Source organism: Macaca mulatta, chromosome 9 (assembly GCF_049350105.2).
Source record: "Macaca mulatta isolate MMU2019108-1 chromosome 9, T2T-MMU8v2.0, whole genome shotgun sequence".
In the NCBI taxonomy this organism is placed as follows: domain Eukaryota; kingdom Metazoa; phylum Chordata; class Mammalia; order Primates; family Cercopithecidae; genus Macaca; species Macaca mulatta.
Genome location: NC_133414.1, coordinates 78,272,873 through 78,295,854, shown reverse-complemented (window position 1 = coordinate 78,295,854; position 22,982 = coordinate 78,272,873). Strand labels below are relative to the sequence as shown.

General features: G+C 52.3%; 1 protein-coding gene and 1 non-coding gene across 3 annotated transcripts in view; both read left to right on the top strand.

Annotated features, from left to right (window-relative positions):
• The window catches only part of SLC29A3 (solute carrier family 29 member 3), a 50,332-nt gene that overhangs the window by 9,239 nt on the left and 18,111 nt on the right, over positions 1–22,982 (top strand). Inside the window, exon 3 of one of the 2 annotated variants that reach the window (XM_001107477.5) lies at positions 21,979–22,061. The exons of the other annotated variant lie outside the window; for it this stretch is intronic. Coding sequence (XP_001107477.3) covers positions 21,979–22,061 — 83 coding nt within the window. The remainder of the gene's footprint in view (positions 1–21,978; positions 22,062–22,982) is intronic. 2 annotated transcript variants of the gene reach the window in all.
• Positions 3,182–3,285, top strand: LOC114670240 (small nucleolar RNA U13). Its single transcript, XR_003719721.2, has one exon. It is a non-coding gene; the product is annotated as a small nucleolar RNA U13 (small nucleolar RNA).

The window sequence follows — 22,982 nt, the reverse complement described above, 5'->3', positions numbered from 1 at the left end:
TCCTAATGCTGTCCCTCCCTGGTTACGCTGCAAACTCTGACAGCCAGGCTCAGTTTCCTTTCCAGGGCACCCCCCCTTCCCTTGCCTCTTTGGAGGGACCCTTCTGATTGCTAATAGGTCAGCATTTCACCAGGCCTGACTTTCATTCTCTTTGCGGTTTTCCTTACGGCTTACTGCATCCCTGTTTACAAACACCTGGTTAGCTGTTTCTAATAACTGTGATGTATTCATCCCTGCAAACCCAGACTGTTTCTGCAGTTTTCTTATAATGTCTTCTGTGCTTTTACTAACTAAAGCCATGTTAATCATGCACTGATTTTCAGGGCTATTGGGATCAAAGGATGTGTACATACGATAGGCCTCACACAATCTTGCGTAGAATTGTGCTGGACTGGCCGGGCGTGGTGGCTCACGCCTGTAATCCCAGCACTTTGGGAGGCTGAGACGGGCGGATCACGAGGTCAGGAGATCGACACCATCCTGGCTAACATGGTGAAACCCCGTCTCTACTAAAAATACAAAAAAAATTAGCCGAGCGTGGTGGCAGGTGCCTGTAGTCCCAGCTACTCGGGAGGCTGAGGCAGGAGAATGTGTGAACCCGGGAGGCGGAGCTTGCAGTGAGCTGAGATGAGCCACTGCACTCCAACCTGGGCAACAGAGCGAGACTCCGTCTCAAAAAAAAAAAAAAAAAGAATTGTGCTGGACTTTTTTTCCCTGAATGACCTCAGAGACCTTGTTAACGTTTGTGGCTTTCAGGGCTCCCCTCTTTAATCCTTCCAAGACAGCTTCCCTGTATCGATTCGGCCTTTGCATACCCTCTCTTTCATTTGGGTCCCACTGGGGGTCTGTTCCTGGGAACTGGGTCCTCACATACTCTTGGGGGTTTGGTAATCAGCCGGTGCATGTTCCTCTAGCCACTTAGTTGCTGCTTGAAGCACTCTCCACCTTTCACCTGTGTTAAAGAGGAACATGAGCAACTGGTGGCAGTCAGCCCAGGTGGGGTTGTGGGTCTGGTTAATAGTTTGGAGCAAATCAATTAGAGCTTGTGGCTTTTCAGTATAGGATGGGATATTGTTTTTCCAGTTGAGAAGGTCGGCAGAGGTGAAGGGCTGGTACACAAAAACATGCCTCTCCACCATGTGCCCTTCCTCATCTATCCCAGTATACCGCTGCTCTCTCAGGGGCATTTGTATCCCAGTTTTGGGTCGTAAACGAGCTGCCAAGGGAGGGGTTTCTCCCAAGGCTTCACCTCCTCTCTAGTCTACTCTAGGTGGCCTAGGGATATGTTTGTCTTGCGGAGGCGCAAGCTCTGTGGGCTCAAGAGTGGGGAGCCTCTCTCCCTGGTAAGGGGAGGGCACCGCTGGGATCACTGGTGCCATCTCCTGCAATGGATCTTCGAACAGAACTTTAGGAGTTGATTTTCCTCAGCGGGTGGAGTAGGATCCTTCCTTGGCTATCTGTCTCTTTGCTACTAGCACTGCTGCTGCCTGCCCTCTTAGCCACTGTGGGGGATCTAGCATCAGCTGTAACCAAGTGTCTATGTATGGGAACTGGTCTGAGTATCCTGACTCACCAGTTACCTTGTGCCATACCTTAGAAACAAGAGACCTGTCCAGGCTTCCTTCTGATGGCCAACCCACTTCTAATGTTGGCCAATCTATTTTACACAAAGTTCTAAGTTTTCCTGGTGTCATAGTAACCCCATAGTCTCCACTAAATCCTTCCATGAAATTTTTCAACATAGTTCCTAGCGGACTGGGCATACTTTGTGTCTGATCCATGTTTCCTCGAGACAAAACACCACGCTCACACCACACGCACACCACAGAACAAAGAACAGGTAAAAGGGGCACCCACAACTTTTTCAGTTTACACCAAACCAGAATCAAAACCAAAATCAGAGTATCCAGAAATCCAAGCCAGGTCAAAACCAAAATATCAAGCAATTCAAGTCAACTCAAAAACCAAAGTGCCGGTACAGGCACGCCGTGGGTGATCAGGCCACGCTTCCGCTCAAATGGAGTGGGCAAGTTCCAAAGACCAGTCTTACCAAGTTTCAGATGTCCAGACTTAAAGTGCCAGTTCCTTCCCCGTGTTCAGCCACTGCGCTGATCCTCTGTGGGGGCCTGCTGTGCACTGCTCTGACGAGGCGTTCCAGCCGGGCAATTGCCTACCCAGGAGCGCTCTCAGGATCCGCGTCGCTCAAGCTGGCCAGAGTCCCCCGCAGGGTTGTTCCACAGGGCAGGCCTAAGCAGCAGCTTCGACCGACCGTCTGTTAATCACCTCGCCTCCCAGTCAGGTGAACCAAGAAATGTAGCAGGACGAGCTGCAGACAAAACTCCTCAGACACCGGATTAAAGAAGGAAGAGGTTTATTTATTTGTCCGGGAGCGTCGGCAGACTCACGTCTCCAGAGCCGAGCTCTCCGAAGACAGTGTTCCTGGCCCTTTTAAGGACTTACAAGGGGTTCCACGTGAAAGGGTCGTGATAGATTGAGAGCACATGTGGTTAGAGTGGGGGGGGGGTTAATCTTTTAATCTCAGGCCTGGTCATCAGTGGCACCGGCTGGTCTTGCCACTGACTTCATTCCTGTTGTTTTTCAACTTTTACTTTGTCCTCTTCAGAGACAGGAGACAGTAAGAGAAATGGCTTCTCTCCTCAGGGGCATGCTGGCTAATCTGACTTGGCAAGGTTCTTGGCTAAGACTGGGTTGGGCAGGCAGAAGTCAGGACTGGGGTTGGGGCCAAGGTCGAGGATGGGGCTCAGAGGAACCTGACGAAAGTTTGGTCAAGGAGAGTCTTGGTCGGGAGCCTCCATTTCCACAGCTAACCCAGGCTGGTGTCTGCTGTCACGTGAGAGCATGGGGAGGCAAGGACTTCTCCGACAAATGCCAAGATGGGATGTAGCCGGCTGCCCAGCTGTGCCCTTCTTCTCTAGGGGTGCCTCAGAAACAAGAAGGAGGTATGCTAGCAGACCCCAGCCGCACCTTCCAGTGGCCCAGGAGGTGGCTCATCACTGCTTCCCAGAAGGAAATCCTTGGCCTCGCCCCAAGGAGCTGTCCTCAGTTTTATAGGCATGAATCTGCCATAACGAGGAGGCATCCCTGTTGTCCATCTCAAGGACTCACTGCGGCTACACATGTGGATCACCCAGGGAGCTTCTTAAAAAAACACCAGTTCATGGTCCTTTTGTAGTTCATGAACGTGATGACTGGGTTTCCACGCACATGTGTGAGATGGGCCTCCCTCAAACCTTGTTGTGTCATTGGCACATTACCTGTCCAATGAAAAGAAATAAAAATACCAGTGTGGGCCATGCCCCAGGGATTCTGATTAGATTAGCCTGAGCTGGGGTGTAGACATTGATATGCTTACAACTTCATACTTCCACACTCCCCTACTCCACTCCTCAACTCCCCCCATGATCTGACACATCTGACACCTGTGAGGGCCTTTTCTGTTAACTGAGGAACTCATAGATGCCTCCCGGGGCCAGAGCAATAGGATATAAACCATTTCTAAGGCTGAGGAAGTGCCACAGGAAGGCAGCAGAGTAGTTTACAGCCTCTCGACTCAAGGTGTGGTCCTCAGACCAGCGGCCTCATCTGGGAGCTTGTTAGTGATGCGGTCTCCCGCCCACCCGAGGCCGATTGAGACAGGGCCTGTGAGCTGCCAAGCCCTTCGGGTGACTGAAGGGCACAGTAGGGTTTGTGGTGCACTGGACAGGGCTTGGCTGTGTGACCTCTCCGTGCTGCCTCATGTTTCTGGACTGTATTAGTACTTTTTTTTTTTTTGAGACAGAGTCTTGCACTGTCACCCAGGCTGGAGTGCAGTGGCACAGTCAAGCCTCACTGCAGCCTCGACCTCCCTGGGCTCAAGTGATGCTCTTGCCTCAGCCTCCTGAGTAACTGAGACTACAGGCGCACGCCACCATGCCTGGCCAATTTTTTGTATTTATTGTAGAGACAGAGTCTCACTATGTTGCCCAGGCTGGTCTCAAACTCCTGGGTTCAAGAGATCCACCCGCCTCGGCCTCCCAAAGTGCTGGGATTATAGGCATGAGCCACCACACCCGGTCATCTTTCTGGTATGTTAAAGGAAGATATTATAATACTACCACCAACTTCTTAGGGCTGTTGTGAGGATTAAGTATATTAATATGTGTTAAAAAGCAGTTAGGACAGGCCTGGCACGCCTATCCGAAGTGCCGTATAAACTATGATTCTGATGATCATTTGGGGGATGGGGCCCATGCTTCTAAGCTGTCTGGAGCCCTGGTGCATTTCCGCAGGCGCAGGCTTAGCCCGGGTGCTTTACAATCCACTTTTATTTACCAGTGACTCCGATGTCCCAGCTTTCTGCCAGCCGCAGTAAATCACCTGGCCTACTGGGCTTCCTCCAGAAGGTCCCTGCCTGTCTCGGCCGGCACAGAGCTAGATTGCGTGTGCACCTGCCCTGCCCCTCCTCTGTCCACCACCAGGCCCCCAGGATCAAGCAGCCTCTGGAGGGAGGGGTGCCCAGGCTTGGCTCTGGGAGCAGCCCTCGCCCTGTGTACTGCTTTCACCGCAAGGCGATCCCTTCCCAGCTGCAGGCACTTGGCATTCTGAGCCCTGCTACGATGCTTTATGGCCTCTCTCCAACTGCTGGCAGGTGCAGATGTAGTACCTGCGGCTGCCCGGAGCTCCTGGCTCTTGGCATCGGAGATGAGAGACCTGTCACCCCTCAATTCATGGGCCGGGTTTGGGAAGCGAGCATGCTGGGGCGTTTCTGCATTTTGCGGGCCATTTTTCTTTGCCTCATTCCTCATCCCAGCCACCCACCTCCCCAGCTCTTTCCTCCTCTCTTCCTGATTTCCCTGCGAGAGGCTGCCTGTCTGCCCTGTCACCTGAGGGCCACTTTGGGGGAAGGAGGAGGAGAGTCAAATGGTCCTGTCTCTAGCCACCACCTGCAACTCAATTAGCTGTGGGTCTAGATGTTTATTCTTTCCTGTACTTTCCTTTGAACATTTTCTGGGGATGAATACCATTTGATGGGGAGCAAGACCCAGGAGGAGGGTTTACCCAGACACCCCCTCCCCCAAATTATGTCACTTTCAAGGTCAGTGGGCTCATTTCCTTCTGCCTGGACAAATGTGGGGATGCCTTAGTATCCTGCTCACTCTGCCCTCCTGTCTCTATTCTCTGGAATAAGAACCTCCAATCTATCACAGGCCTGCTGGCCCAGGGACAAACAAAATTAGAGCATAAATGAGGAAGAATTGATAAGAAAAGATGGCACAGGGGCCTGCAACAGCTGGCATTGCCTGAGCCCGACTCTGGGCCCACCATGCTGGCAGGGGTATTGCATGTGCTGTTTCTCATTAGCCCTGCAATGCAAGTCTTCGTAACCCTTTTCTTAAGACAAAAACCAGAGGCTCAGAGAGGCTAGGTAACCTGCCTGAGATCACACAGCTAGAAAGAGCTATAGAGAATTTTATGGGGCATTGAGGTGGATAGATGATTACAGACTCATTCATACTCAGAGAGTGGTATATAGGGTATATCCTGGAGATGCCCCACCCCCTACCCCCCACACTTTGACTCCACCAAACACCATCTTCCTTCCTTTGGAGAGCCTGCCCTTGGTCTGGCCTCCTTTTCCAGCCTGAAACCACAGGTGCCTGTGTTCTACCCCCGGGTCCTGGACCCAGCATCCCTTCTCCCTTCCCCACCTGACCTGTTTAGCTGGAGGTCCTCCCCAGCTCTGGGGTTGTAAGCCATCCCCTGCCCTGTGGGGCCTCCTCACCCTTCCCCAGGCTCTCCTGCAGGCCTGTATTGGCTGCCCTTGGCCTAGAACAGAACAGTGAGCTGAACAAGCCCCACTTACTGCCCCGGAGAGAAGAGTGTCTGCACCTTCTCTTGGCCATTCCTTGTTGCAAGGCCCCCACAGTCGCTCTCCACACCTTCCTTCCTGTGTACCTCGGTCTGCCCAGGGACTCCTCTCTGAGGGACTGCAGGACACAGCCAGGTCATGGGTGGGACCTACAGCCCGACTTGGTGTCAGCAGGGCTGGGACCTGGGCCAGGCACTCTACTGATGCCCCTGTCCATCCCCCCATCTGACCAGGAGGCACCCCACCACTCAGTCCCGGGGGTGAGGCAGGAGACAGAATCATCTCGTCTCCGGGCACGTCCCCTGAAGCCACCTCTCTGAGTTAGGGGCTCCACGTCTGGGTCTTCAGAGAAGCATCATACTTCCCCATCACATCCTGCCCTATAGCTCACGGAGACCGAGCGCTGGCTGGGTGGGAGCCGCGGCTCTCAGCACTTTGCCTGCATTATCTCATGCAGCCCCACAGCACCCCTGTAGGTCAGGAACTGTTATCATCCACCATGACAGATGAGGAGGCCTCCCCCGCCAGTGAATAAAACTCTCTTACTTTACATCCTGTGCCCCTGGCACACCTGGCATGGCACCCAACACATAATAGCACATAAATATTTGTCACATTAGTTATCATAAGGCTGAGAAGGAAAGCTCCACAACCCAATCCATGAGAGTGATGCCATGGCTCTGCAAGGGAGCAGAAGAAGCTCTGGGCGTCACAGCGGCTACCAGTAAAGGAGTTCTGATCTTTCAGGTGTGTTGGCATAGACATGAAGTGGGGTTCCTGCCATAGGGAAGGTAGCCAGGTTGTCCTGGTTCAGCAAGTGGGGGACGTAGGGCATCCCCTCCCCTAATTTCCAGTCCCTTAGTTCTGGTCCAGTCTCTCAGCCCTGCAAAGCAGCAAGGCTGATCTGCCCTTGAAGTGCGGACCTCCCAGTCCAAGGAGGAAGTGTTCAAAGGAAGCAGGATAAGCTTATGTGGAGAAGAGGAAGCTGGAGGACAGGTTATCAGAGGTTACCAAGTCCCTGCCATGCAGCCTGTACCCACCTCCCACATGACCTGCCATCTTCCTTCCACATGACATCCTGGTGAGTTAGGTACTGTCATCCCAGTTGCCAAATGAAATCAAGGCTCACAGACTTTAGGCCACTGACCCAAGGTCACTTGCTAGCAAGTGATAGAACTGCAGAGCCCATGCTTATAACCAGTGTGTTCTCCAAGCTATCTGTCTACCTTGGCACTCTCAGCCCTGGCTGCACATCGGGATCACCTGGGAAGCTTTTAGAAAATACCCCACCGGCATGCGCCTGTAATCCCAGCTACCCAGGAGGCTGAGGCAGGAGAATCACTGGAACCTGGAAGGCAGAGGCTGCAGTGAACCGAGATCGTGCCAATGCACTCCAGCCTGGGCAACAGAGCAAGAATCTGTCTCAAAAGAGAAAAGAACAGAAAAGAAAATACCCCACATCCCACGTGTTCCACTCACCCAATTCTAATTCCTTCTGAGGGTCCTGGGCACAAGCATTTTAAGTTCTCCAGATAAGGCTAATGTGTAGCCAGATAACCATGATCCAGGCCAGGCATGGTGGTGTGTACCTATAGTCCCAGCTACTCAGGAGGCTGAGATGGGAGAACAGAACAGTGAGCTTGAGCCTAGGAGTTCGTGACCAGACTTGGCAACATAGTGAAACCCCAGTCTCAAAACAAAAAGGACTATGATTCAAGTAAAACGTTACCACATAGGGGGAAGAAGCAGCTGTCCTCTGCCTCCACTAGAGTACCCATTAACCCATTAAACAGGCAAAGGCTACATCATGAGAGACTTAGGTGAGCCTTCTGGGAGAACTTCCTGCCATGCAAGTCAAGTTGTCAAACCTAGCAGTGAAGGGGACAGTTTCCCCCTTGGAGAATTAGGGCCACCATCCTGCGGGAAGTGCAAGGAGGTGGCCTAGTCTACCTTAGAGTATGGGGTTCCTCATGGGACTCCCTACAAATGTAGGTGGTTGGAGGGTTCGGTGCTTGTCTAACGGAAATGCTCTGGGCTTGAGCTGTACCCGCGAGCCCACAGTTCCATGCCAACCAGTGGCGGCCCCTGGAGGAGCCTTTGCCCTTTCTCTTGGTAATGCTCCCCTTTGCTGGGCCAGGGGGCCAAGGGCTGTAGTTAGGAGATGGGGGCTCCACAGCCACCCTCCTCTTCCTTCCAATTTCCCAGGCTCCTGGAAAAGGAGTGATAGGGCCAACTGGGCTCAATGTGGGCATCCTACACCTGGGGTGGCACAAAGCAAGAGCAAGTGAAACTGGAGAGCAGAAGAGAGGCAGTCCTGAGGCCCTGACCCAGCTGGGTAACCTCTCTGTGCTGTATCAGGGAGTGGAGGCTCCCTGTTCCCAGAGGTTTAAGAGTCATAGGACAACTGTTTGGTAAAGGCTCCATAGCTGGGTGAAAGGTGGATTAGTCCTGTCTCAAAGGACCACAAGGTAGCTGGGAGGAACCCAGATTTGGCAACAGAGGGACTCTAGTCTAGCAGTGCCCTTACCTACTGTGTGGGTTGGGGACAGGCTCTGTGGCCCCTGGGCCTTCTGCCCACAGACCCACCTGGCAGCATTTACATAACGCTGCAGACACAGGTAGGGCGGAAAGTCTTGACAGTTATGGCGTGCCTTATAAGGTGGTGGCCGCTGTGTGAGGACTTTGCTAAATCCCAACATTCACTACCTTTACTAAACTCTTACCATGTGCCAGGCACTGCTAAGGGTACAAATTCATTCATTAACTCAGCAATATTTATTAAGCAATCTACTGTGTGCTAGAAGTTTTTTTTTTTTCCCATTTTTTTTTGTTTTTTGTTTTTTGTTTTTTTTAAGAGTCTGAAGACATAGGTTTATTATGCCCTTTATACAGAGAAGGAAACCAAGGTTGAAAAAGTTTAAGTCATTTGCCCCCAGGTACAAAGTATGTGACAACTGGGACTCAGACTGGGGCCCTGTCAACCCATGTATTTATGATCTTAACCCCAGTGCTTTATATCAGCGTTTTCAAAATTTTTTTGAGCATGATGGCTATCTCACCTGGCAAGACCTTTGTATCTATAATGCAGACAACAGTTTCATGAAGCTGCATCTGTACTTAAAAAAAGGAAACTGCACTCTGACTGCAGTTTCAAGGAGGAGCAAGTGATCAACAGTGGCAGTGCTGGTTGTAAGCCTTGCAGGATGAGGATGGAGCATTTGACCTTGTGCAGGTTCCTGGTGACCTTGGGGAGCAGCATTGTGGAGGATGGGGGGAGAGGCAGAGGAGACAGCAAACTCAAGGAATTTTACTTTAAATGGGAGCAGGACAATGAGGCACAAGCTGCAGGGAACTGTAATTCAGAAGGGGAAGAATGTTCTGTTCTTTTATTTTTAATACGAGAGACATGGCAGGGAGTTTGTGTGCAGAAGCAGATGATCCAGCAGAGAAGGAAAAACGCGTGATGAAGAAGAGGGAACTTACCTGAGCGAGGTCCATGAGCAGGCCAGAGGGCTTGGGTGCACAGAGAAGGCTCCCCGAAAAAGATGCAGACAGCTCACTCACCTTTAGTAAGAAAGAAGGCAACAAAGGATTAAATAGAATAAAATAAAATTCTGGTCGTGACCCATCAAATGGATTTCATATTCTTTAATGAGCTGTGCAACAACTCATTAAACTTTGAACAACCTGCTCTGCCTGTTTCCCCCTAACTTTGTAGCCATCTATGAGGATGTGGCATGTCCTCATTGTACAGAGGAGGAAAGTAGAGACAGTAACTCGTTAGTGTCACATAGCTAATAAGACCAGAATGGGGGCCGCAGCCCAGGGTACCTGAATCAGTATCAGATTTCCTGGGACATTTGGAAAATACCTGGATTCCTGGACCTTTCTGTGATGACTTTATCTCCTTGGGTGAGGCCTGGGCATTGTTGCCAGGTGGTCCTGATGCCAGCTGGCCAGGGGAACAGGTATTCAGGAGTCTCTCTTTGTGCCAGATGGTGTTCCTGCAGACCCATTTTAGTGCTACTCAGATCTCTCTCCAAATGGAAACAATGTTTAGACTCCCTTTGGCAATCCTCTTTTATTCTTTTTTTCTTTTTCTTTTCCTTTTTTTTTTTTCTTTTTTGAGACAGAGTTTTGCTGTATCGCCCAGGCTGGAGTGAAGTGGCGTGATCTCGGCTCCTGGGTTCACTCCGCCTCCCAGGTTCAAGCAATTCTCCTGCCTCAGCCTCCTGAGTAGCTGGGATTACAGGAGCCTGCCACCATGCCTGGGTAATTTTTGTATTTTTAGTAGAGATAGGGTTTCACCATGTTGGCCAGGTTGGTCTTGAACTCCTGACCTCAAGTGATCCGCCCACCTTGGCCTCTCAAAGTGCTGGGATTACAGGCGTGAGCCACTGCACCGTACCAGTAATCCACTTTTTAAGAGCAGAATTCCCAAGAGTGGAGAAGGGTACAACACCCCTCCTCCCGCGTATTAAAGTGGGATTTTGCCTGAGCTTTGTCATCCTAGGAAAGGAGATGGGGAGTCTGAGGTCAGGCAGGATGCAGGGGGCTTCAGGCTTTCTGCCTCTGGGTGTGCGTGAGTGGCTGCCAGTTGCTTCGGCTGGCGTGGATGACTGCTCTAAACCATTTTTAAAAATTAGAACCAAAGTGAGTCATTTTTTAAAATCCCCTTGTCCACCCTCTGATTCTAACTGCGGGCCCAGCCAGCGTGCCATTCCCAATAAATAATACACCTGTGATGGCTTTTTCTTCTGTTTTTAGCTCTTGCTGCGTCCTACAGAGGGGGAAAAAAAAGCCTAGTTTGAAACACTGTCAGTCATGCCTTTGGTGGCCTCAGCTTCTCTAGTTCTTTTCTTATTTTCTCCCTAAGTGCTCACGACCCCTTTTTCCCCACCTGCGCTATGCTCCCTTGCCCTCCGGGCTATCGACTGCTCCCTCTCTGCCTTCAATTTCTTCCTACAGATATCCTTAAAACGCAGAGGCAATTTCCTGGACAAATTAGAAGATGGCCTGGACCTTAAGTGTTCAAGTGTCTCTTTAACATGATTGATCATCACAAGTGTCCAGATAGCGGAACCTAAATTAGAGTCTGCACTGAGGAGCCCAGCGCTTTCGACACAGGCAGGGAGCCTGGGAGGGGTCTGCGGCACTGGGTGCCTGGGGCCTCCTTGCTGGCCTCTTGCAGGTCCTCACTGCCTGTGCTTCTGTGCGCGTCTGTGCCTGTCTGCATGCAGGCACCTGAGGCCTAGAGCAGCCTATGGTTTCTGCCCACACGCACCTCCAAAGAGAAACGGCCTCCCCAAGGCGGGAGCGGTCTGTTGTTGAGGAAGTGCCTGCCAGGGGTTGGCTAAGGACTCTCTCTTCCTGATGGTCCCTCATGTTTTCTACTACAGAGAGAGGCTGGAGCACCCCCAGACCACCTCCTCATTACCACCAGGTCACAGGGCAGGCCCTTGTGCCTGGTCATCAGCCTCGTGACAGTGATGCACGGGACCCTCTGGGGGATGCACAAGCCTCCCCGGTCAGGCAAGGGCTGCGTGGGTAGATGGGGAGTTTTCTTGAAAGGCCTTCTTCCTCTTTTCCCTATCACATGGCAGAAGTCAGGCTGCAGAAGAGGAAAGACTGGCTGGCCCGAGCATCAGCAGTGGCCGAGCCTCCAATCAGCTCATCCTCAGGGAGCTGGAGGTCACTCGTGCATGGATCCGTGAGGTTCCCAGTTTCTCTGACCCCTCGGTTTCTGAGCCCTTACTCTGCCTATTCAGGTTCCAGCCTGAGAGTACATGGGGGAAATAAAAGGGAAAAGAATCAAAGCAGTCAGCTTGCCCCTTACTAGGAGGCCTCATGAAGGCTTGGCCGAGGCAGGATATAAGGGTAGATAGAAATGAGGTTTCCGTCTTCCTTGCTCACTCTGCCTGGCAGAAAGACTCTGGATTCAGGAGAGCTGGCTTCTGTTTCTGACTGTGTTTCAAACTTGCTGGGTGACCTGAGACCATGTCCTCCTTTGAGAAATGAAGATATTAGACCGTAGATTGGGATCCAGAAACTTTTCCTGCAAAGGGCCAGATGGTTCGTATTTTAGGCTTTGTGGGCCCCACAGTCTCTGTTTGTGATCTTAGCTCTGCCCTTGCAGAGTGAAAGCTGCCCTTGACAACACATAAACAAATGGGCTGACCGAAGGCCGACCGCGCTCCAGTGTTCACACAAAGGAAGAGGGCAGACTTGGCCCGGGGATAGCCTGTTGCCAACCTCTGGACTGGGAACACTCCCTTATGGCTCTTTCCCAGTTCTGTGATCTATTACAGAGGTACCTACCCTGCTGAATTTGTCTTCATATCACTGACCACTGCCTGGCCTATTATCTATTTGTTTATGCATTTGCTGGCCGTCTCTTTGACTAGATGGGCAGTTCCATAAAGGCAGGAACTTGAGCTGAATCTCCTATGTCTACAACATTTAGTGAGCTCAGTAAATATTTGCAGAAGGATGAATCCATCTGTGAGTATTTGTGGAGAGGAGAGAGGGACGGGAGGAAGAACCGCCATCACCTGAGTGTGCACTGTGGTCCTGCGACGCACCTGCACCACAGCCTGCACACCCGGGCCTGCCTGGGCCCCAGCCTCATCCCCCCTTTCCCCATCCCCATCCATACTCCAGCTCACCCCTGTGGAGGCTTGAACACATCAAGCTCTTTCCTGACTCAGGGTCAGCCGTACCCTGTTCCCTCTGTCCAGGCTCTAGGTTAGCCAATTATTTGTTTTTCAGTTTTATTGCATTTATCCTAATTTGCAGTCTTTCCCCCACACACTTGCTATTGATTCTTTTTTTTTCTTTTTCTTTTTCTTTTTTTTTTTTTTTTTTGTGCCTCCCTCACTAGAACACTGGCATCCCCAGCCCCTAGAACACATTGGGCACATACAAGGTGCTTGGCCATCATTTGTTGAATGAGTGAATGAGCTCTAGAAGGTCAACCACCTTTCACCTTTAGTGATTGAATAGATGAATGGGTAAATTAACCACTGCCACCTGCTTCTTCCCATCTGCTCCCTCCACCCATTTCTGCCAGGTGATTCCCTCTATGCCCAGCACTGCCCCCATACTGTTTGGCATTGAGAAGCCCCCAGAGCTCCCCAGTACCTTCAAAAACAAAACCTCTCTTTAGGCAGCTGCCTGAGACCACCCCCGAATCGGCCCTCAGCCACTCTTGCCTCCACATACCCCGTTATTTCTCCAAGTGGAGCCCCCAAGGTTTCCTGAAAAGGAGCCTAGCGAGGGGACAGTGCAGCAAAGTGCACGAGGGGCCTGGAGTCGAGGCTGCAAGGAGGAGGAGGTGTAGCAGTAGCAGTCACAGGGAGGCTGATTGATAAGGCGTGTAGGCTAAGGGTGGCCAGGCCCAGGGAGGAGCTTGAGCAAAAGCATGGAGGGGATGCCTGGGGGAGAGGCTAGAACCCGAGGGGAGACTGGGTGGATGTGTGAGCCATAGTCAGGCGATGTGGAGACGGGACCAGTAGATGTGATTGACTGGGGTGAGGGTGAAGGAGAAACCAAGGAAGCTGTGAGGAGGGGCTAAGAAAAGGAGGATGACCATGGGCCCTTTGGAGGGGCTGCTTGAGAGTCTTCTCTTGAAGACCTTTGATTTGAGGAGCTTGGGGTTTGGGCTCAGCAGGACCCCTAAGCAGTTGTTCTGGAGGAAGAGACGGATGTGTGGGTAGAGGTCATGAAGCCAGGGGAAGTGAGCTTCTCCTAACACCACCCTCACCCTTAACAAAAGGAGGGCAGGAAATGAAGGATGGAGCTCAGGGGGCACCTCGGGGTGGTGGAGGGAGCCACAGGTGGACGGAGATGATGAGGAAGTGTGGTGGAGGCAGGAATGGGTGTGGCCTTGTGAATTTGGAGGAGAGGAGTGCTGAAAGGACATTGCATTCGTTTCTTGTGGCTGTCTTCACCAAGTACCATAAACTGGGTAGCTGAAAAGCAAGGCTCTAGGGAATAACGTTTTCTTGCTGCCTCTTTGGCATTTTTTGACTCATGGCAGCATCACTAGAGTCTGTGGCTCTATCTTCACGCAGCCTCTGCCTGTGTGTCTGTGTGTCCTTCCCTCTTTTCCCATCTACGGTGGATTGAGGGGTCATTCCTCCTCCAGTAGGATCTCCTCTTAATTAAGCACATCTGCAAAGACCCTATGTCCAGATAAGTCACATCCTGAGGTTCTGGGTAGACATGAATTTTGGGGCATGAATTCAGCCCCCTCTAGACAAGGTAGCATGTAGTGTCTGGAGTGTGAGGAACAAGACCAGGCCTTGGTTACAGGTGGGCTGCGAGGAGGACACTGAGGACCCTTAGAGGAAATGTTTCCCCAGGGCAGCTGGGAGGGACACGGCTGGCAGTGGCAGCATGGACTGCATTTTCAAGGAGTGTGGAGTGAAGGGGAGGAGGGGCCTGGTGCCTGGAGGCAACAGAGTCAAAGTGTTTTTTTGTTTTGTTTGTTTGTTTGTTTGTTTTTACCTAAAGGGAGACCTAAGAGAGCCTCTTGGCCAGCAGAGAAAGGAACAAGCAGCCCTGAGGGAAAGAGAGAAAATGCAGGCAAGAAAGGTGGGGTTCATGTGAGTCTCCGGGAAGTCAGCTTAGGCTGGAGGAAGAGCCCTTCTTGCAGAGCGGAGAGGAGGTGTGCTCCAGAAAGCCTTGCACACACCGCGGGGAGGAAGGCGGGGAAGCTCATTCCAGAAGACAGGAAGTTTACTCATCTTCCGGCCGGGATTCCCAAGGAGGCGTGAGAAAGGATTGGAGGTTGGGAAGAGCCCCTGGGTGCTCAGAGAGCAGGATTTACAGTGAGCCCAGGCCTGGAGCTATCCTGGGAGACCAAAGGAGGGAGGGCTGTATGCAATGGTCAGATGGGGACCCTCTTCCTTAGGGTGGCCACAGTGGCTTTGTCTGTCTGGCCAGCATTTTCCAGAGCTTACCTGTCTGATTCTGACCCCAGATTCATCCTTCCCTTGGGCCTCTGGCCTCTCCATTCAGCCTGGCTGCGTCTAGCCTCCTGCCTGGCCCCTGGAGCAGGCATTGCCCCCCTTCCCTGCCCAGCCAGCCCTCCCAGCTGGTCCCTGCCCTTGGCCACACACCCATTAACTTTCCTGGGCCAGTGCTCCAAACATAGGGCCTTGGAAGTGGCAGAAAGGACACCAGCCCCATCCCTTATGGGGACATCTGCCCTCTGCTCACCTCAGTTTGCTCAGGAATGATCTGGGCTGATGCTCAGGGCAAGGGCACCTCCCCTACAACATCCTAGGCTGCAGAATTCAGCTATCCGAAAGCAGCAAGTTTGCAACGGCAAACTATTCTTGGCTCCAACCTGCTCGCTGCTGCTAATTTCATGCCCCTGTGATCCAGGTAACGCTCTGCTGCCTTGAGCTGCCACCCCCAGGCTTGAATCGCTTTTCCTCGCCCGGCAGGAGCCCAGCTGCCTCTGCTGCTGCTTTCTGGAGGTGGGGGCTACACAAAGCTCCTTTGCAGAAGCCGCTCAGCAGCACGGACACCAAGTCTGCCGCAGCTCGTGACTAATTTGCTGCACTTATTTCAAAGTGCCCATAATGGCATTCAGAGGAGAGAAAGCTTAACCAGGGTCTGCCAGAGATAAACGGGCTCATTTCGGGGCCTCCCTGCCCGAAGAAACCTCTTTACCTGGACTCTGAGCCTGGAATTAAATTCTTCCAGAAGAGACGCTTAGCACGGAGCCTCTCAGTGTGCTGGAGGAGAGGAAATGTGCCCTGTCGTAAAATGGGCCTCACATCTGGCCAGCTGGCTCTGGTGGGCTTTTAAATTGTGTTTGAAGAGCGTCTCTCCCCTTTCCTGGTGTTCGCAAACTGGGTCAGAGTGTAGCGAATGAAAATGAGTTTCCTTCTCACCAGAGCAAGTGACTCAAGCACCCCCCTGCCCAGGCCGACAGTGGCTTATCCACATTCACCCGCCATATGGGGGGACCCTGGCACCTGGCACCCCTAGGCCAGGGCCTGTCCACAGTCTGGGTGAGGAACACCCATGCCCACCCTGGGCCTGTCTGGTTGAGGTCCCCATGCCCACTGGGGCTGTTTTTAGGGGTTGCAAAGTAAGGCGAGAGCTTGGAAGCCTGCCCCGTGCCACCCACCCACAGGCACTCTTTAACATGGTCTTTGCTTAGCTGCCAACCATGTCCATCCATTTCGGGTAACTGACAGAGGTGGGGGCTTTTCTCTTAATCTTTTTTCTTTTCTTTTCTTTTTAACACTACAAAGACCCATAGACCTCTGGAAATGCTGAGGGGAATGAGCAGTGGGATTTGAGAGAAAAGATTAGCTAATGCATTCCTTTACTCTTGTCTACCACTGCAAAAAGAGGAGAAAGAAATCAAACCCTGGCCGGGCACCATGGCTCAACGCCTGTAATTCCAGCACTTTGGGAGGCCGAGGCAGGTGTATCACCTGAGGTCGGGAGTTCGAGATCATCCTGGCTAACACGGTGAAACCCTATCTCTACTAAAAATACAAAATTAGCTGGGTGTGGTAGTGCATGCCTGTAATCCCTGCTACTCAGGAGGTTGAGGTAGGAGAATCGCTTGAACCCAGGAGGCGGAGGTTGCAGTGAGCCAGGATCACGCCACTGCACTCCAGCCTGAGCGACAGAGCGAGACTCTGTCTGTTTGCTGGCTTGGGCAGGTCACCTGCCTTAGGGCCAGATGGAAGAAGGACACTGCCCACCCTGAGAGGAACGTGTCTCACATCCCTGCTTGCTGCGGGGAAGGCACGTGGCTGCCAGGCCCGGCCTCTGAGGCTTCCTGGCGATGCGCCGAGACCCCAGTGATAGTGTTTGGGCTTGTGCCTCCAGGAGACAGGCAGCCTCAGCTAGAGCAGCTTATGCATTTGTAGGGGGATGATAAATATGTCCCCCCCCCCGGTCCCTGCCCTGCTCTGCAGCAAAAGATGCTGCCACCAGCACTCCCGGGTGTGGGCCTCTGTGTACCTCTGGGAAGTTCCTCCGCCTCTGTGAGCCTCAGGCTGCTCATCTGTAAAATGGGAGCGATTCCAGCCCTGCCTCGCCCTCACTGGCTGTGTAAGAGCACATGGGCTGGGGTCTGTGCAGGCCCTCTGGAAGCTGTGCTGCTTGCATGTCAGAGTTCCCTGGCGTTCTGCAGAGCTCCCACTTCCCCACCTGGGTTACCTGACTTTGGTGCAAGTACTAGTAGAGGCTGGACGTTGAGTCCCCCACCCTGCCTGAGCTCCAGGTCATTGCAGGGCGCGGATAATGCTGGGGAGATAGTGGCGCACAGGAAGATGAGATCTCACCTTCAAGGAGCACAGCTATCCCTCTGTTCCTCAGAGCTTCCCTGGGCCTCCCCCACGTGGGTTTGAGAATTCAGAGGTGACTGATGGGCCTGTCTGCCACGAGCACTCTGGGGGTGAGTGCCGTGGCTGCCTGAGGTTCTGCCAGCCTTCCTGTGGATGGGATGGACAACACAGTGTGGTTTGCTTCGGCTCAGGAGAGGTTGTCGATGCTGAGGAAGCCCCAGAAGTTGCTTTCAACAGATGAGCTGCACTGGCATTCTCGGTGGTGGGGAAGCATCCGTTCATGCTTTTGTGCCAACCGTTCCGTCCTGTTGGGAATGTTTCTCTCTCCACTGGCACCTGTACCTCCCATATCTGTCTGACATGCTTCCCCCAATCTTTCCAGCCACCGTCCAAGATGGCGCTGGTGGAAGCCCCCCAGAGCCCCTCCTTTCATGCCCCCCAACACCTTGTATCTGTTGTACTCCAGCTCCAGGCTTGTACCCACCTCCCCGAGGGCATGCAGGTGCCACAGTTCCTCCGTTGTATCCACCCAGCTGCCAGCACAGCACTGGCGTATGGGCTTGACACCTCTCCAGCAAACAAAGGGACAGGTGAAAACAGGAAGAGGCGCTGACCTGCACAGACAGTGGGTGCCCAGCCAGGGCTGAGCACCATGGGATTACTCACCAGCCTAAGGGTCTCCTGCCCGGGGCCTTCCTGCTGGGGCAGAGAAGCCTGCTTGGGAGGCCTGTCACCTCCTAAGGTGTTTGCCCTGCATCCACCTGCATTCCAGCCCTGCCTTCTTGCTTAGTCACACCCAGCCTTTCACCTCTGGTTCTGTAAGGCCCACATTGACCCCCAGGCCTCCAGTGTTTTAATTGGCTATGTAAACAGAGCTGCTGTGGCATAATTCTGAGTGACACCATTCCTATCACAGCCTACAGGTCTGGTGCCCCTGGAGTTGTGCAAAGCTCAGCCTCCACCATCATACGCAGTGGCCCCACTGCCAGCTCCCTGATGATATTCTCATCCCCCCACTCCTCCACGGCTGGAGCTGGCCTTTGGGTCCGTATGCTCATCTCTAGAAGTGGAGTTGGTTGCAGGGGTAAAACAAATCAAAACAGACTTTTGAGGGAGCTCTCAGGAATCAGGCCCTGGTGGAAGGTGAACTCTGTGAATGGTCCCCAAACACTACTGTACGTAAAATCCCCCACTGGTTAGATGGATGGATTGCTTTGGGGGCAGTCCTGTTACCATCCTAGTCACAGTGTGTTTAGATCTGTATTCAAATGTCTTTACATTTCCTTAAGTAAAATGGGAGAAGATAGCCCCAACACCTCTTGAAAGCAAATGAGATGAACCCAGGAGGGACGTGCCAGCTGCCCGGCTACAAAATAAATAATCAAGAGTGGGACGTGACCTTCGCCGGCCGCTGGAGCTTTCTTAGGAAGGCAGTGCTGGTGGGAATACTCCATCAGGGAGTGCAGTCCAGGGAAGTAAGAGGGAGGGAAAGGAAAGTAGGGCTGGGACAGAGAGAGCAAACACAAGGGACGATGGTATTTTGGAGTGGCTACAGCTTTGTAGCAGCACACACGGAACACCTTGGAGAAGCCTTGTGGAGCCCCCACATTCAGAGCAGCCAGTCTGGGGTGAGGAGAGGTGGGCGAACCATCCGTGGGCTCTTTCCAGTTCCTGCCTCTCATTGGTAAAACTGGGTCTCATGGGACTTGACTTCCCCATCTTCCGGGGAGCATCCCCCGCCCCTCAGCCACTGGTGCAGCCTGGCAGGGTGTGGGGTCTCTCTGTGGGAGTCAGCTCCTCCTTGGGTGGCAGTGGCAGCAGCAGTGGCAGTGATTTTATGACCATGGGACCAACAGCTCTGGACAGGGGACCAAGGTGAGTAACCTGCGGGGGCAGGCAGGATGAGTCCGTCTGGAGCAACATCCACTAAGTCCAGTTTCTTGATATCAGCACATGCCACCTGCAAAAACCCTAATTTTAGCTGAGGGTTTGGTGGGGAAGGGCTTCGGGGACCCGTGTGCTCATCCTCTGTGCCCCTCATGGGTGAGCACACTGCTCTTCCTGTCTCTTGGGGGGGGTCAAAGAAAGGAGCATGACCAACTGTCCTGGTTTTCATCAAGGAACTGCATTTAAATTGAAACAGGAAGGCTGAAATATTCAGGAAAACCCTGATTAGCAGGAACCCAGCTATCGGAAACCCTCATGAATTAGGAATCTATTGCTGCCTAGCAAAATACTACAAATGAGTGGCTTAAAACAACCTGCATTTATAATTACAGGGTTTCTGTGGGCCAGGATTCCAGGCACAGCTGAGCTGGGTCTCCTGCCTGAATTTGCACAAGGCTGCAATCAGTCAGCCAGAGCTACAGTCTCCTCCGAGGCTTAGCTGGAGAAGGGTCACTTCCAAGTCCACTCCAGTTGTTGGCAGAATTCAGTTCCTAGTGGTTGCAGGCCTGAGAGCTTCAGTTTCTAGTGGGGAGAGTGCTGGAGACCGCCCTCAGCAACTTGGGGTTCTATGCCAGGTAGTGTTCCCCAACATGGCCACTTGCCTCCCCAAATCCAGCAAGGGAGGAAAAGAGTCCAACAAGGTGGGCACTATAGTCCTATGTAACGCCATCATGTTTGCTCTAGTGTCTTGGTTGGAAGCAGCCACAGGTCTCATCCACACTCAGGGGAGGGCATTGCACAGGTGTGAGCACCAGGAGGGCAGGGATCACGGGCCACGTGCCACCACACCTCATTTTAGAACTTTTCCTATAGGCGAAAGCAGCAAATAATTGAATAAAACCCACCACGTGTTTCATCAGGAATTAAGTGGTTTGTTTTTATAAATTCCGTGGGATGTGCTGAGTCAGCTCCTGTCACATCATGTGCATCTCCATCTCCTGATCTGCGCTCGTGGAATGATGGCCTGGCCTCAAGTCTGTTCTCTGAGTTCTTTGTAAGGCGGAGAAGTGGGCTCAGACAACAGAAAGAGACTCGGAGTCTTATCCAGTGGTCAATATCCGAAAAGCTTTCCAACAGTAAACGATATGTTTTTCTGCTTAAATATCAACAAACAGGCACATTCAGTTACCTGGAAAATTCTCATTCGGGAAACCTGAGCCTGCTCGAAGAAACAAAATCATCAGAGATTCTGCATTACACAGATCGAGCAGCCACTGGATGAAGGAACCTCACCAGGGGCTTGGGCTGGGGGCAGTCGCAGCCCCATCTGCAGCCCTCTCCTCCTAAGGGCCTCTCTCCTTCATTCCCACCCAGTGCCCTCCCAGCCTCAGATGCCCAGCCACTGTGTCAAGATGTAATTGACTGACTGCCCCAGACCAGTCCAGGCTCTACTGAGCCCATCAGGGCAGGAACAATGAGGTGCAGCTCAAAGGCTATTTCTCAGGCTCATGGTTGACGGACCTCACTAGCTGCGATTATCATTTTAATTGCAAGGCCACCACAGCCTTATATTCAGGGCACAGATTTCAAAGACCACAAAGCACTCTGCAGGCTTCAAAGGGAACTGTGGAAGGCTTGTGCTTCAGACACAAAGGAGCCCATGACGACATCGTTCTTTCTTTTATTTTTTAGAAATGGGGTCTCACTCTGTTGCCCAGGCTGAAGTACAGTGGTGTACTCACTGCAGCCTCGAACTCCTGGGCTCCAGCAATCCCCCTGCCTCAGCCTTCTGAGTAGTTGGGACTTACAGGTGCACACCACCATGCCCGACTACTTTTTTTTTTATTTTTTGTAGAGACAGAGTCTCACTATTTGCCCAGGGTTGTCTCCTGGATTCAAGCCATCCTCCCACCTTGGCCTCCCAAAATGCTGGGATTACAAGTATGAGTCAAGATGCCCAGGCTTGTTTTGTTTTTAAAGATAGGTATATTAAGAGATAATGCACACACAGTACAGTCCATCCTAATGAGTGGGCATTCTTTGAGTTTTCACAGACACATATAACTGCCACACAGCTGCTTTAGCTGCGAGTTCCAGCACATGATAATCAGGCGATTCATCTGTCTGTGTTTGCACAATTATCTCTCACACCCCTGAGCTGCTGCCGGAAAATGCCCTTTTTCCTCATTCTGTCCAGTCTAGGAGCTACTCCCCCAAACGGCTTTGACCTTCTGTAGCTGCTCTATTAAGAGAGCAAATCCAGAGTGAGAACAGAGTTTCCCTGTAGGGAGCAGGGCCTGGTGTATTTCTAAGAGGTCTCACTTGGCAAGAAAGCAAGAATATGGTTGGGTCACAAGAAAACCCAAGCGAGCAGTGCCTCATGCCTGTAATCCCAGCACTTTGCGGGGCTGAGGCGACAGGATCACTTGAACTCAGGAGTTTGAGACCAGCCTGGGCAACATAGCAAGACCTTGTCTCTACTAAAAACTTAAAAACGTGGATAGTCTTGCATTTTGGTGATGGGCCAAGAAGGCTGATAGGGCAAACTTTTCTTTTCAGATGTACATTGAGTTCTGTTCCCATGGCCTCAGTCCATGGGCAGAAGTGTAGGCTGTACAGCACCAAGGGCCTCACTGGGGACAGGGCCGACGTCTTATCCTTCCTATGCCTCTAGCACTTAGTACAGCTGACATTGACAGCTGTTTGTTGAGTGGCTGAGTGAGTGGTCTTAGGCTGGAGATGGGGTGAGGCCTTGTTTGGAGGTGGGTTCACCCACGGCTCCTGGGTGTCTGAAGACAGTGGGGAGAAGCCCCACGGAGAGGGGCTCTGTCTCTGCTTGGGTGGGACTGTTCACCTCCGTCCCTGAGTGACCACAGCACCTCCTCACTTGTGTGCTTGCAGAACTACTTTGAGAGCTACCTTGCCGTTGCCTCCACCGTGCCCTCCATGCTGTGCCTGGTGGCCAACTTCCTGCTTGTCAACAGGTAGGCGGCTCTCCTCCCTCTCTCAGGCCTCCATCTTGGCCTCCTGCCTCCTCTACTCCCCTCTTGCCTGCAGCTGCTTTTTTTCTGCCTACTTAAGTGGTGGTCACCCAAGTAGGAGGCAGCAGCTCAGATTTGTGCATGAACAGCGAGAAGTCAGATCAGGTCCCTGCTGATGCCCCTGGGGGAGCTGGGCTTTCACTCTCCAGCCACACGCTGTAACATCGCTGTGACATTGTGGCAGCAGCCAGTAGGAAGTGTGTGGGGATGCAGGGATCTTCCTCCCTTCTCTTCTCAGGGGTCCTGTCTGTCAGTCTGCAAGTCCCTTGGCCCAGAATGGGTCACCTGACCGTTCAGTGCTAAGCTGGTAATGCCAGCTCATGTGTCTGCCATTCCCAAGAAGGCTTATGCGGAAGTCCTGACATTGTAATGGTAAGGGCCAGGAGAGGCTCCATCTGGATGTGCCTGGGAAGGAGTTATTCAGGAGCTAGCTAGGCAAATTAGCATGTCCATAGACCCCCTTGGGTGACTTGCTGGCTCAAATTCTCAATTTGAGTTTACAAGGGCAATAGCGCTAGCTGCTTTGCCTGCATTTCTCCTAAGTGATATCAATGGCTACGTTATGGTCCAGAAACCTGGACTCCTGTTCGCCATGGCCTACTAAAACCTGAGGTCACTGATGGTAAATCTGTTTTGCCCAGTTCTAATCAGTTTGTAGCGACTGCCAGACCTCTAGTTGGACAAGATTCTAAGGCAGGTCTGGCTTCAGGGAGGGTTCTGGGATTGATTAGTGATGTCTGCTCTGGGTACAGGAGGAGAGAGGGCACCATGAGTGTCTTTTACATGCTGAGCCTGAGTAGATCAGTCTTTCCAAACATATCATGCCATGGGGATATTGCAGTTATCTGTTACATAATATGATCC